We start from the raw sequence: 12,742 nt of genomic DNA, 5'->3' as shown, positions 1-12,742 counted from the left end.
TCATTATTTTGACCATGAATCTTTCTGGAGGATAAGGAATTCTTTTATCTCTCAAGCCCCACAGCTTTGTCCTTGCTTCTTAACCTAGGATCTGAAGAAGGTTAGGAATCATGGTCTTGGCAATCAGCTACTACTGAGAGGTCCTGACTAAGCAAAGATGCAGAGCCAGGGCCATTTTCCTTCAGAAACTGCTATTAGGTCATGGCGGCTGTGACTGAATCATTCTTTTCAGTTACCATAGCTAGACTGTTGGGATAACTTCAGCTGGGTTTGTAGGAGCCCTTTTTGAAGCTGGTAGGTGGCAAGCTGCCTCAGTAATGTATACGAAAACTCCTACCATAAGGGATACACTGTTTTAGAACGACTGGTAAGTTATATCACTTAGAACTAGTGTGATAAACATTTGTTTTTTCAGTCTCTAATTTCAGCAGCTTTGTATTTCAGCAGCTGTTTTGAAAGCAAGCAAAGAGAATAGAATGTTCTGGGCAAGCAGAATTCATCTGTCATTATCTTCCTAATGATAGTGTGCCTTATCAAAGAGTTTTTGAGGCATTGTTTAGCCTTAAGAAGATTCTGTCAAACTGAAGAGTTTTTGTGTAACGGTTCATCATAACAAATTTTATTTCATTGTAAGTGTGTATAAAGCACTTGGTTGAATTGATGTATATAAATTGAATATATATGTGTGTGTGTGTGTGTATATATGTATAAAGCCATATTAATCATGATACTAGTGAATTCCAGTATTATTTGTTCATACTACTGCTTATGCTGATATAATACTTCAAAGTACTTTTATAAAAACTATTTGCAGTAAATAGGAAATATAGGTAACTTTACATCATATATGCATAGGGAAGCAGAAAAGTTTTAACTAATTGAATGGGACTGGGATCACTTAGGCTCTTCAAGTAGGCTAGTTTATACATTTAATATGTCTAAAATTGGCATATTTAATATGTACTAATAAATCTGTCCATAAAAATCATGCTGTGACTTGGATCCAGCTGAGAAACCATTGCCCACATGGTTTAATACACTCTAGGAATCATAGCCATATTTTAAGTTTAACTGGGTTTCACTCTTACTTTCTTTTACACAGGGCCATTCAGAGTAGAGATGTGGCCCAGTTCAGAAATGTTGTAACGCAACTGGAAGCTGATTTAGACATTACTAAAAGACAGCTGGGGACAGAACGCTTTGAAAGGTAAGCTTATCTCTATACAATATCTAGCTAGTAAAGCATTGTTTTCTTAGGTAACAGTAGGTTTTAGTCATTTCATGAAGGTTATATTTTAAAATATTGAGTCACAGTTTTATGACAGTTTTAATGTCACTGAACATAAAATTTAAAAGCATCACTATTTTGCTTTAGGGAAAGGGCTGTACAAGAACTTCGCCGCCAAAATTACTCAAGTAATGCTTATCATTTGAGTGCAATGAAACCAAATACAAAATGTCATTCACCAGAACGTGTTCACCATCTATCTCCTGACCGAGGCCTAGATCGATCGTTAGAAGAGTAAGTCAGTTTAAGGATCCATTTTCTTGGGGCCACGAGGAAACTATCAGCGAATATTTGAGGGAGTGAAGAAACTCAAATATTTATGTCTGTCATTACGAGTGATCTGTAAACATGATTACCAAGATATGTTGCCATAAAAATAAAGGATTTTCAAAATTTTTAGTGTTTTACATAAATGCTATATTAACATGAAATATGTCTAATATTTCATCTAATGTTTTCATAAGTTATATTTTAAATTGATTTTTAAAAAAATTTTTTAAATATTTTTTTAGTTGATGATAAACCTTTATTTATTTAGTTATATGTGGTTCTGAGAATCGAACCCAGTGCCTCACGCATACTAGGCAAGCACTCTACCACTGAGCCTCAACTTCAGCCCTGATTTTTAAAAATTTCTATAACAAATATTTTTCATTGTGCCTTTTACTATAAAATGTTAATTATTATAGCACTGAGAAATATATATTCTTTAGGAAAGTAATAAGCTAATTTTTCAGAGGAAAATATTTTAGGTATATTCTGCATGTCACAAATTTTATAATAAAACAACTTTTAATTTGGAATAGTTTCAAGTGTACATGAAGTTAAAAAATAAAAATAGTATAAAAAATATCTGCATATTTTCACCCATTATCACTATTAATAGCTAATTAATTTGTTAAGTTTATGCTCCGTTTGCTTTTCATATGCATGTGTGCTCTCTCATGCATTCACTCTTACACCTGCTCCTTCTCTTTCACTTCACATACATGCATGCATATACACAAACGACCAGTTCCTTCAATTCCAGATCACACTCTCAGGTTTCTTCCTTGCCTTATTCCATTCTGTATTTGTATATTCTTTATTCTATGATGTGAGAATGCTGGCTCAACATCAATGCGCTTATTCAACATCAGTACCTTATTTGTTTGCCCAGTCCCAGAATGCATCTAAAGTAGTTTCAAATTTTCTATGCCAGTTTCACTACAGTAACAGACTGACTTTTAAAAAGTTTGAGATCCATTTGCAGTTCTTCCTTCCTGCTCTCTTACATTACCTTGTCCCAATTATTGAGGGTATATAGTTAAAAAGTTTACTGATTACTTGAATTAGTCCTTCTTTTGTTTCCCCCTTTTTGTTGTGGTTATGGTATTCAATTGAAATAACATTAAATTCATTTGTTTCAACTTGCTTTCATTTTTCCTCTTCTAGCTTTTCCTTGATTTAATTAATTCTATTTTGAATGTGTAGATTAGCATACTCTTAAAAGTCAAAACTCCACAAGAAGTAATCATCAGAGAAGTGTCATTTTCTGTTGTACACATCCATCACATGGCACATGCTTCTACAACCCTTTCCTTTGTCATTTTTATGATAAAGATATAGAGACATGTATTTTTCCTTTCTTTTTTTTTTTTAATTTTTTATTGTGGGTTGTTCAAAACATTACAAATTTCTTGACATATCATATTCCACACTTTGATTCAAGTGGGTTATTTTTCCTTTCTTAACCAGCACACTGCATGTACTTGTTTGTACTTTGCTCTTCTCCCTTAGTAATGTGTCCTGGAAGTCAGTCTAAATTGATGGAGATTGTCTTCATTCCTTTTTATGACTGCCTAATATTCCTTTCTGTGGATATTTTATAGTTATTCAACCAGTCTCCCACACTTGGACATATAGGTGGTTTCCAATGATTTGTAATTATAATCAAGACTACAGTGAATAATCTTATGCATAGGTATTTTCATATTATTGGAGAAGTACTTTTAGAATAAATTCCAAGAAGTGAGATTTCTGGATCAAGCAGTAATGCATATGTAGCTTTTTAAAATATTGCCAAATTTCCCTCCGTAATGGTATCATTGTGCACTCCCTCAAGCTGTGTGTAAATGCTTGTTTTCCTACAGCCTTCTCAGCAGAGTGAATTTGTACCAATATGGTAGGTGGAAAATGATATTTTAGTGTAGTTTTTATTTGCATTTCTATATTACAAGTGAAGTTATCTTTTAATAGACCATTTTTATATCTTCTGTATTATTTATTCATTTCTTTTGCCTATTTTTTAATGGATTTTTGGTCTATTATTAATTTAATTTTTATATATTTTGGAAGATTAATCTTTTATCTGTGATATGTACTATAAGAATTTACGTTCATTTTTCATTAATTTTACTTATACCATTTACTCCCACTTTTAAAATTTTACGAAGTGAAAATTTTAAATCTTTTCCTTTTCTGCATCTGGATTTCTAGACATAGAAAATCTTTCTCTATATCTAGATAACAGAGATTTTCACCAGTGTTTTCTTTTAGTACTTACATAGTTTTACTTCTCTGTATTTCTGATGCATTTGGAATTTAGATTATGAGTGGTTTGAGGAATAGATCTTTTTTTTTCCAAATGAGTTTCTAGTTGTCCCAAGATCATTTATTTAAAAAAAAAAAAAAATAACAAAAACCTCTTTGTCCCAGTCATTCACATTTCTTTCAGGACTTTCTCTTTATATTCCATTAATCTGCCTGTTTGTGTACTTATTGTCTGTTTTATTTTAGAGACTTTCTGGTATTTTTATGTAGAAATAGTCCAATGGTATGCCGGGAAAACTGGATTTCTAAGAGAGGAGGATCTATAGCACTCGCCAATTTTTGTAATACAAATGCTTCCAATATGACCAGTTTCAAGCTATCACTGGTTTAATCAGCAGATCACCAAATTCTTAAATATTTATGATTAGCTGAGAACCAGCCTCAGGACAGAAATAGGGTCTTCCTTGTAAGTGTTTACCTATATTTTCTTGAGAGTTTATTTTTCCATATGAACTTTTGGGTCAATTTGTCTTACACCATTTTTTTAAAAAGTCCATTGGAATTTTTATTAGGATCACATTATATTTATAAAATAACACAGGGAGAGCTGACATCTTGATGATAGTGATACATTCTAACCAAAAGGAGGAAATGTCTTACATTTGTTTGAATTTACATTTGTGTCTTTTAGGAATTCCTTGTAGTTTTCTTTATATAGATTTTGAACATTCCTTGTTAAGGTGATTCCTAAATATTTTATTTTTTGTGTTGCTATTATAATTTTTTATTCATTTATCTTCAAAAGTACTGTTGATATTTTGTTTTCCTTTTTATTAGTGCATTATGATTATAAATAATATTGAGGTTCATTTTTGACTTAATCATACATGTATGGAACATAATTTGCTCCAATTCAATCCCTAGTACTTCCCCTTTCCCTCATGTATTCCCTACCCCTTTTCCACTTCCTCTACACTACTGATCTTCCTTATATTTATTTATAGTTTTTTTTAAATTTGTGCTTTGTAGATATACATAAAGGTGAAATTTGGTATGATACATATGTATATAGCACAGTTTGGTCACTTTCATTCCACTGTTCCTCTCTTTCCCTATCCTTCTTCCCTCAATCCCTTTTCTCTGTTCTACTAATCTCCCTTCTATTTTCATGGGATTCTCCCCTCATCCCCTCTTCCCCTTTATTTTGTTCTGGCTTCTATACATAAGAGCAAACATTTAACCCTTGACTTTTTATGTCTGGTTTGTTTCACTTAGCATGGTATTCTCTGGATCCGTCCATTTACGAGCAAATACCATAATTTCATTCGTTTTGTGGCTGATCAAAACTTTATTGTATTTTTATACATTTTCTTTATCCATTCATTTGTTCTTTTTAATTTTTTTTTTAGTTGTAGTTGGACACAATACCTTTATTTATTCATTTTTATGTGGCTGTCATGAGTTGCGCTGCTATAATCCTTGATGTGGCTATATAATTGTAGTAGGCTGATTTTAATTGTTTTGCATAAATACCCGGGAATGGGATAGCTGGATCATATGGAATGGATCCATTCTAGTCTTTGAGTCATACTCCTTTCCAAAATGGCTTTACTAATTTGCAGTCCCAACAATGTATGAGTGTACCTTTCCCCTCATATCCTCACCAACTTTTATAATCTTTTGTGTTCTTGATGATTGTCATTCTGACTGGCATGAGATGAATATAATTTTGATTAGCATTTCCCTGATTGCTAGGAATGTTGAATACTTTTTCACATATTTGTTGGCTATTTGTATTTCTTCTTTTGAGAACTATCTGTTCTTTTGTCCACTTATTAATTTGGGTTATCCTTTTTTATGTTTAGTTTTAGTTTTTAGTTTTCTTTGTGATGTTTTAGTTTTTTGAGTTTTTATATATTCTGGATGATAATCCCTTGTTGAGGAGCATCTGGCAGAGATATTCCATTCTTCATTCTCTTGTTTCCTTTGCTGTACAGAAAATTTTTAATGTGATGCTCCCAGTTATTGATTCTTGGTTTCATTTCTTGCACTTTAGGAGTCACGTTAAGGAAGTCGGTATTTTCACCAATATGTTGGAGTGTTGAGCCTATGTTTTTCTAACAGTTGCAAGATTCTGGTCTAATTCCCAGGTCTTTGATCCACTTTAAGTTGACTTTTGTGCATTTTCTACATATGGATATTCAGTTTTTCCAGCACCATTTGTTAAAAAGGCTCTCTCTCTCCAATGAATGCTTTTGGCGTCTTTGTCAAGTATGACTAAATCTGTGTGAGTTTGTGTCTTCCATTCCATTGTTTTGGTGCCAATACCATGCTTTTTTTTTTATTACTGTAGCTCTGTAGTATAATTTGAGATCAGATACTGTGATGCCTCCCGCATCGCTTTCTTGCTCAGGTTTGCTTTGGCCATTCTGAGTCTCTTATTCTTCCACATGAATTTTTAGAGTTGAAGTATATCACTGGTATTTTGATGGGAATTGTATTGACTGTAAAATGCACTAGGGATATTTTTGAAGCAGACCGGACACCCCCACTCAAAAGAAACTTGCCATAATTAAGCTTCTCCTCTTGCCAGATCAGCAAGATGTCTGCAGAGGTTATTGTGGTTGGTAGTTTCCTCTTTCTTATAAATGCCAGGTTTAAACACAAAAGGTGTGATAAATTAGTCTGCAAGCTTGTTGCACAACATGTTATCTCTGTTTTCTTGGTTTTAAAAAAAAAAAAAGTGAAACCTATGTCTGGTCTAGGGGATAGAGGGAGAGCACTTGTCATGTGAACTTCCCAGCCCCGGCCCCACTGGGTATAAAGATCAAAAAATTTCCAAAATCTATGTTCAGAGGAAGAATTCTTAGGCGAGAGCCACCTCTGAACCCTGAAGTCAATAAACCTGCTTCCTGCAAGTTACTTGGGTGTCCAGACTCTTCTGTCCTACTTCATTTTGACAATATTAATTCTATACAAGAAAAGGTCTTCAGGTTCTTTCTTCAGTATTCTATAGTTTTTATTGCAGAGATCTTTAACCTCCTTATTTAGATTTATTCCCAAGTATTTTTTATTTTGAGGTTACTGTTGATGGGATAGTTTTCCTGATTTCTTTCTCAACAAATTCATTACTAGAATATAGGAAAGCTATTGATTTATATATGTTGATCTTGCATCCTGCTGCTTTGCTGAATTTATTTATAAGTTCTAGAAGTGTTCTGGTAGATTTTTTTGTGTCTTCTAGATAAAATATTATAAACAAATAGATTTTTTTAACTTCTTCTTTTTCTATTTGTATCCCTTTGTATCTCTTGTCTGATTGCTGTGATAGAGTTTCAAGAACTATAAGGAGTGGTGAGAACGATATCCTTGTCTTGTTCCTGACTTTAGAGGAAATGCTTTTTGTTTTTCTCCATTCAGAGGATGTTGTCATTGAATTTGTCATATAGAGCCTTTATAATGAAGAGGTAAATTCCTTCTATCTCTAGTTTCTCTAGTGTCAAAACATAAATGGGTGCTGGATTGTGTCAAAGGCTTTTTCCACACTCATTGAGATGATCACATGATTCTTGTTCTTAATTCTGTTTATTTGGTGAATTATGTTTTTTGGTTTGTATATGTTAAACCAATATTGCATCCCTGGTATAAAATCCACTTGATTATGATATACTTTCATCTTACTGTGTTTTTGAAGGCAACTTGCCAATATTTTTTTTAAATTTTTTTAAATACTTATTTTTTTAGTTGTAGTTGGACACAATACCTTTATTTATTTATTTTTATGTGGTGGCTGATGATGGAACCCAGGGCCTCTCACATGGTAGGCGAGCACTCTACCGCTGAGCCACAATCCCAGCCCCAACTTGCCAATATTTTTAAAGGATTTTGTGTCTATATTTATCAGGGATATTATATTGGTCTGTAGTTTTCTTTGCTTGATGTGCCTTTGTCTTTTTTTGGTATCAGTGTAATAGTGGCTTCATAGAATGAATTTGGGAGTGTTCCCTTCATTTCATGGAATAATTTGAGGAAGCTTGGCATTAATTCTTTTTTAAAGATCTGGTAGAAGTTTGCTAAGAATCCATTTGGTCCTGGATTTTTCTTTGTTGGAAGTCTTTTAATTTCTGCTTCATTCTCATTAGTTCGGTTTGGGTAGGTCATGTGTCTTGAGATTTGTTTGTATTGTCTAGATTTTCTAGTTTATTGGAGTGTAAGTTTCCAAAATAGTTTCTAATGATTCTCTGGATTTCAGAAGTATTTTGGTGATAACTCTAATTTTGTTGATTCAGGTCTTCTCTTTTTGTTTGGTTAGTTTGGCTAAGGGTTTGTCAGTCTGGTATATCTCTTCAAAGACTCAACTCTGCATTGATCCTGTGTAATTTTTTTTTAAATTCTCAAGTTCATTAATTTGGGCTCTGATCTTATTTCCTGTGTTCTACTAATTCTGGAATTAGTTTGTTTTATTTCTAGGGCCTCAAGGTGTAATATTTGATTACTTACTGAGGATCTTACTATTTTTCTTTTTAAAGGAACTCAATGCTATAAACTTTTCTCTTGAACTGTGTTCCTATGGTCCTAAAGATTTTGATGTATGTATCTCTGTTCCCATTTACTCCTAAGAATTTTTTTTTAATTTCTCCATGTATATCCTCTGTAATACATTTCTCATTCAAAAGCATATTATTTAATTTCCAGGTATTAAAATTGTTTCATTTTTTATCTTATTTACTAATTTCATTTCATTATGATCTGATAGGATGCAAGGAATTATATTTTTTTGTATTTGCTAAGACTTGCTTTGTGCCCTAAAATACGATCTATTTTAGAGAAAGTTCCACGTGCTACTGAAAAGAAAGTGAATTCAATTGTTGATGGATGAAATAGTTTATACATATCTATTAGGTCCGTTTAATTAATAGTGTTTTTTTAGTTCTGAAGAGTCTTACTTAGTTTGTCTGGTTGACCTGTCTAATGGTAAGAGAGGTCTTGAAATCATACAGTATTATTGTATAATGGTCTATTTGATTCTTTGTATTGAGAAGGATTTGTTTTATATTCATAGGTACACCACTGTTTCTGTGTAAAATCTCTGTCCTGCTATTTGGTAAATTCTTTTGTTTTTTCAAGCTTCATCTTTGATTCTGTAGACTTTTCTAGGTCTACAGTGCTATCATCTGCAAAAGATACTGTTTTATTTGCTTTTCCCTATTTTTCTGTATCTTGAATTATATTTTCTATGCTTTGAAAATTTTCCATTGCTTTGGAACTATTTGATCAATAAAAATTTGGTTGAATTCACCTTTAAAACAACAGAGCCCTGGTTATTTTTCAATGAAATATTTCCTTAATAACTATTTATAATATTCTTCTTTGGACACTGGTCTTTTTAATTGTCTATTTTCGCTGTGTTTACCTAACAGATTATCCATTTCCTCCTAGGTTGGCAAAATTATTTGGAAAAAAGCAACCAATGTAGTATTATGAATTTTAAAATTTCCCCTGGATCAGTAGTTTTATACCTCCTATCATCATATATGTATATATTTGCCTCCCTATGATAACTTTTTCCTTAATTTCATTAGCCAATGAACATTGTTCATTGCTTCAAAGAACCAGAATTTTTATTTATTGCTTTGATGTGTTTTTTCTATTATTAGTTACTGCTTTATTTTTATTATTTCCTTCCTGTGCAAGACTCTTATTTTGTCAGTTTTCTTTTTTAACTTTTTGAGCTGTGAATTTAATTCATGTATTGCCCTTCTTTTATTTTATCGATACAGATATTTAGGGCTTTGATTTATCCTCTGATCATTATTTTAAACATATTCCATAGATTCTGACATATGATGCTTATCATTGATTTTTCTGAAATTAATTTGTTTGTATTTTCACTTTTATCATTTGATGGAAAATCTTTTAATTTCCATTGACGGGGTTTTTGTTTTCTAGTGCTATTAAATTGTGATTGGGGAATATTGTCTGAATATTTGTTTTGTGCAACCTGATGTTCTTTGTGCTTTACTATATGATAAATTTTGTTGTAAATAGTTTAGTGCACTTGAAAAGATACATTCTTTCATATCAGGGTATAATATTTACTATATATCTAAAATATCTACCTTTAAATATATTTTGGGTTTTATGTAGATCTTTTATATCATGGCTTGATTTTTGTCCACTTGACCCATTATAAATTAAGAATAGTGTTTTCAAGTTTTTTATTATGAGTATGTTTTTGCATTTCCTATAAGTTTTATTTTATATAGATGGTTTGTTATGTTTGTTCCATGGATATTCTGAAGTGTCATTCTTCATTGTGTAATGTGGCTTTTATAAAGTTTCCTTTCTGATGCATTTACTTTTTATGGGGGCATATTTGTTTTGGCCAGACATCTACTTTGTCTGGTATTAGAGTTCAACTCTTGTTTTATTATGGATTTGACTTTTGCTTTATAAATCATTTTGAAAATCATTTCTTAAAAGTATGTGAGTTAAAATCCTTCATATTATTGATGTGACTGCTAGGTTAGTCTCAACTATGTCCAGTTATTGTCTGTATTATGTGATATTTGCTGTGCTTCCTCATTGGATTAATCTTCTTTACTTTTTAACAGATTTCTTGAGATATTTAGAAAAGTTTGTACTTTATTTTAGTTGTTACCTTTATATTAATAATAGTGCCTCAATCCTCTTTTTTTTTTTCTTTTTACTTTCTATTTCATTGTTAGTTTTAAATGTTATCCTTTGGCCACCTATCATCAAGGAAAAAGCCAATGATTTATTTTATTTTTCTCAACCATTACCATTTCCTATCCCTTCAGTTTATCTTTTTCATATAAATGGAATCATAGTATATAACCTCTGGTGGCTGACTTTCACTCAGCATAATATATTTGAGTTTTATCTAGGTGGTTTTATGTACTTGTAATTGTTATATGTTCCTTTTAACTGCTGAAAAGTATTTTAATATCCTTTGTGTGAATGTATCATAGGTAATTGTTTAATGATTATAATCTTGATAATAGTTGGAAAAATAGGACAGAGCCCCGCATATCCTTCCCCTAGCTTCTGAAATGCCAGTATCTTACCAAAAAAAAAAAAAAAAAAAAAAAAATTGACATGGTATAAGATGGTTCTTAGCTAGGTCACTGGCCTTATTTAGATATCCCTAATTTTTACAAATTCTTATGTGTGTGTATTTATACATACCACACACACCAACACTAATCAGGATACTGAATTATTCAACAGCACCAAAGAAATCCCTGCTTGCTGGTGATACCCCTTTATTGTTGCAACCCTTTTCTTCTCCATCCCTATCCCCTCTATTCCTAATCCCCTGCCAGACTAATTTCTTCTCCAACTCTTTATTTCCATCATTTTGAGAATGTAATGTAAATGGAATCATACACAGAACATAAGCTTTGAGATTGACTTTTTTTTTTTTCATTCATGATATCTCAAGTTCTGGTAGTTCGTTCTATTTATTGTTGAATAAAATAGTTCGTTCTATTTATTGTACAGTTTGTGAAAAATATAATGTATACATTTTCTTTTGCAGGGTTGGTGCAAACATCTTAAAGTAATGCTATAGTATATTTTTTACACGTTAAAATATTTGAGTTAAAAGTATTAATCTGCATAATTTTTTCTCTTATAGGAATCTTTGCTATAGAGATTTCTGACACACAAAAAGATTCTTCACATTCTGAGAAAGATCAAAGTTACAAACGGATTTTTTTTTTTGCTATATGATTGCATTTATCTTTTGAATGCTTGACAATGTTAAATGTATTTATTAACTTCATGCCTCTGAATCTCTGTTCTCATGTGCCACATTGCAGTGATCTGAGATGACTTATACAAATAAAAATGCATATGGCTCTTTCTATCCATACAGTAATAGTGAGTGTAAAATCTGCTTACTTCACTATTGAACACTGTTTTGTTAACTATCCGGAATAAATAAAGGAGCTTAAAAAAAAAAAAAAAGAGGGAAAAGTGTTTTTACAAAACTGATTTCCTTTCCTTTCTTCGTATCTCAAATAATTGATTGGTTAATTTTTTTTTCTTTGTGATCTATGTTTTCATGGCTGGAGAAGTTGTGCCAAAATATGCACAGTTTACCAGTATTAGCCTGGGACCCAATATTGCATTTTAGAACCAACCTGACATAAATTCCATGCCATAGTGTGACTTCAGACCAGCAGAAAGTAGGAGTGTGTCAGAGTTTTAAATCCATACTATTGTACCACTCAAACTAATTAACATACATTTTCTATAATTGTGTTTACTCCTACTATTTTTAGAAAGGTAGGTGATGCTATATCTGTAAAAAAATGTAAGACTTTTAAAAATCTGTATTTTCAATAAGTTTTCTTTAAAACATTAAAGTATTGCAATCAACTTAATTGCCATTTTATTTTATTTTATTTTATTTTGCCTGTGGCAGCTGTTTGTAATCCAGAATAACAAGTGCAGTGATGTTTTCTTTTCTCTCCTAAAATCTCCTAAATCTCTTATCCGTCCATAGACTTTGACTTAATGTTGATATTAGAGCCTGAATGCTACTGTATTTTACTGATATAAGCTATTTGTATTCTTGCCATTTTAATAAAAAGTCCTGTCACTAATAGTATCCATATGATGTAGACAGTTTTTCATTTTATTTAGTCATTATTCAATATGACTATAGTGATGTAGGATAGTGCCATGATTTAAATCTTGTTTAATCATTAGTATGCTGTTATTTTTCCATTAATTCATGCTACATACTCATTTCAGTTTGATCAAAATTTTCAGGTTTACTTGTTTAGATTAAGACAGTCATTAGATTGATTTAAAAATAATTTAAAATTATAAACATTTTAAAGAATATATGCAAAAAATTATTGATAATATTAAAATAATATACTGACATAG

General features: G+C 31.5%; 1 protein-coding gene across 13 annotated transcripts in view; it reads left to right on the top strand.

The window, feature by feature from the left end:
- The window catches only part of Tsga10 (testis specific 10), a 114,134-nt gene extending 101,676 nt beyond the window's left edge, over nt 1–12,458 (top strand). For 8 of the 13 annotated variants that reach the window (XM_046440338.2, XM_046440337.2, XM_058578287.1 and 5 more), the window contains 3 exons: nt 1,103–1,207; nt 1,376–1,522; nt 11,481–12,458. In XM_046440338.2, coding sequence (XP_046296294.1) covers nt 1,103–1,207; nt 1,376–1,522; nt 11,481–11,505 — 277 coding nt within the window. In that variant the 3' untranslated portion in view covers nt 11,506–12,458. Of the gene's footprint in view, nt 1–444; nt 630–1,102; nt 1,208–1,375; nt 1,684–11,480 lie in introns of those variants that run through there. The other 5 variants (XR_006850919.2, XM_046440332.2, XR_006850918.2 and 2 more) reach the window with 4 other exon arrangements.
- Nucleotides 12,459–12,742: the final 284 nt, after the last annotated feature.

The sequence above is a fragment of the Marmota monax genome, unplaced genomic scaffold (assembly GCF_021218885.2).
Source record: "Marmota monax isolate L192 unplaced genomic scaffold, Marmota_monax_Labrador192_F-V1.1 WCK01_AAM20220418_F8-fsc00210, whole genome shotgun sequence".
Classification (NCBI taxonomy): Eukaryota; Metazoa; Chordata; class Mammalia; order Rodentia; family Sciuridae; genus Marmota; species Marmota monax.
The sequence above is the reverse complement of the archived record's forward strand: the minus strand, read 5'-3'. Positions and strand labels throughout refer to the sequence as shown.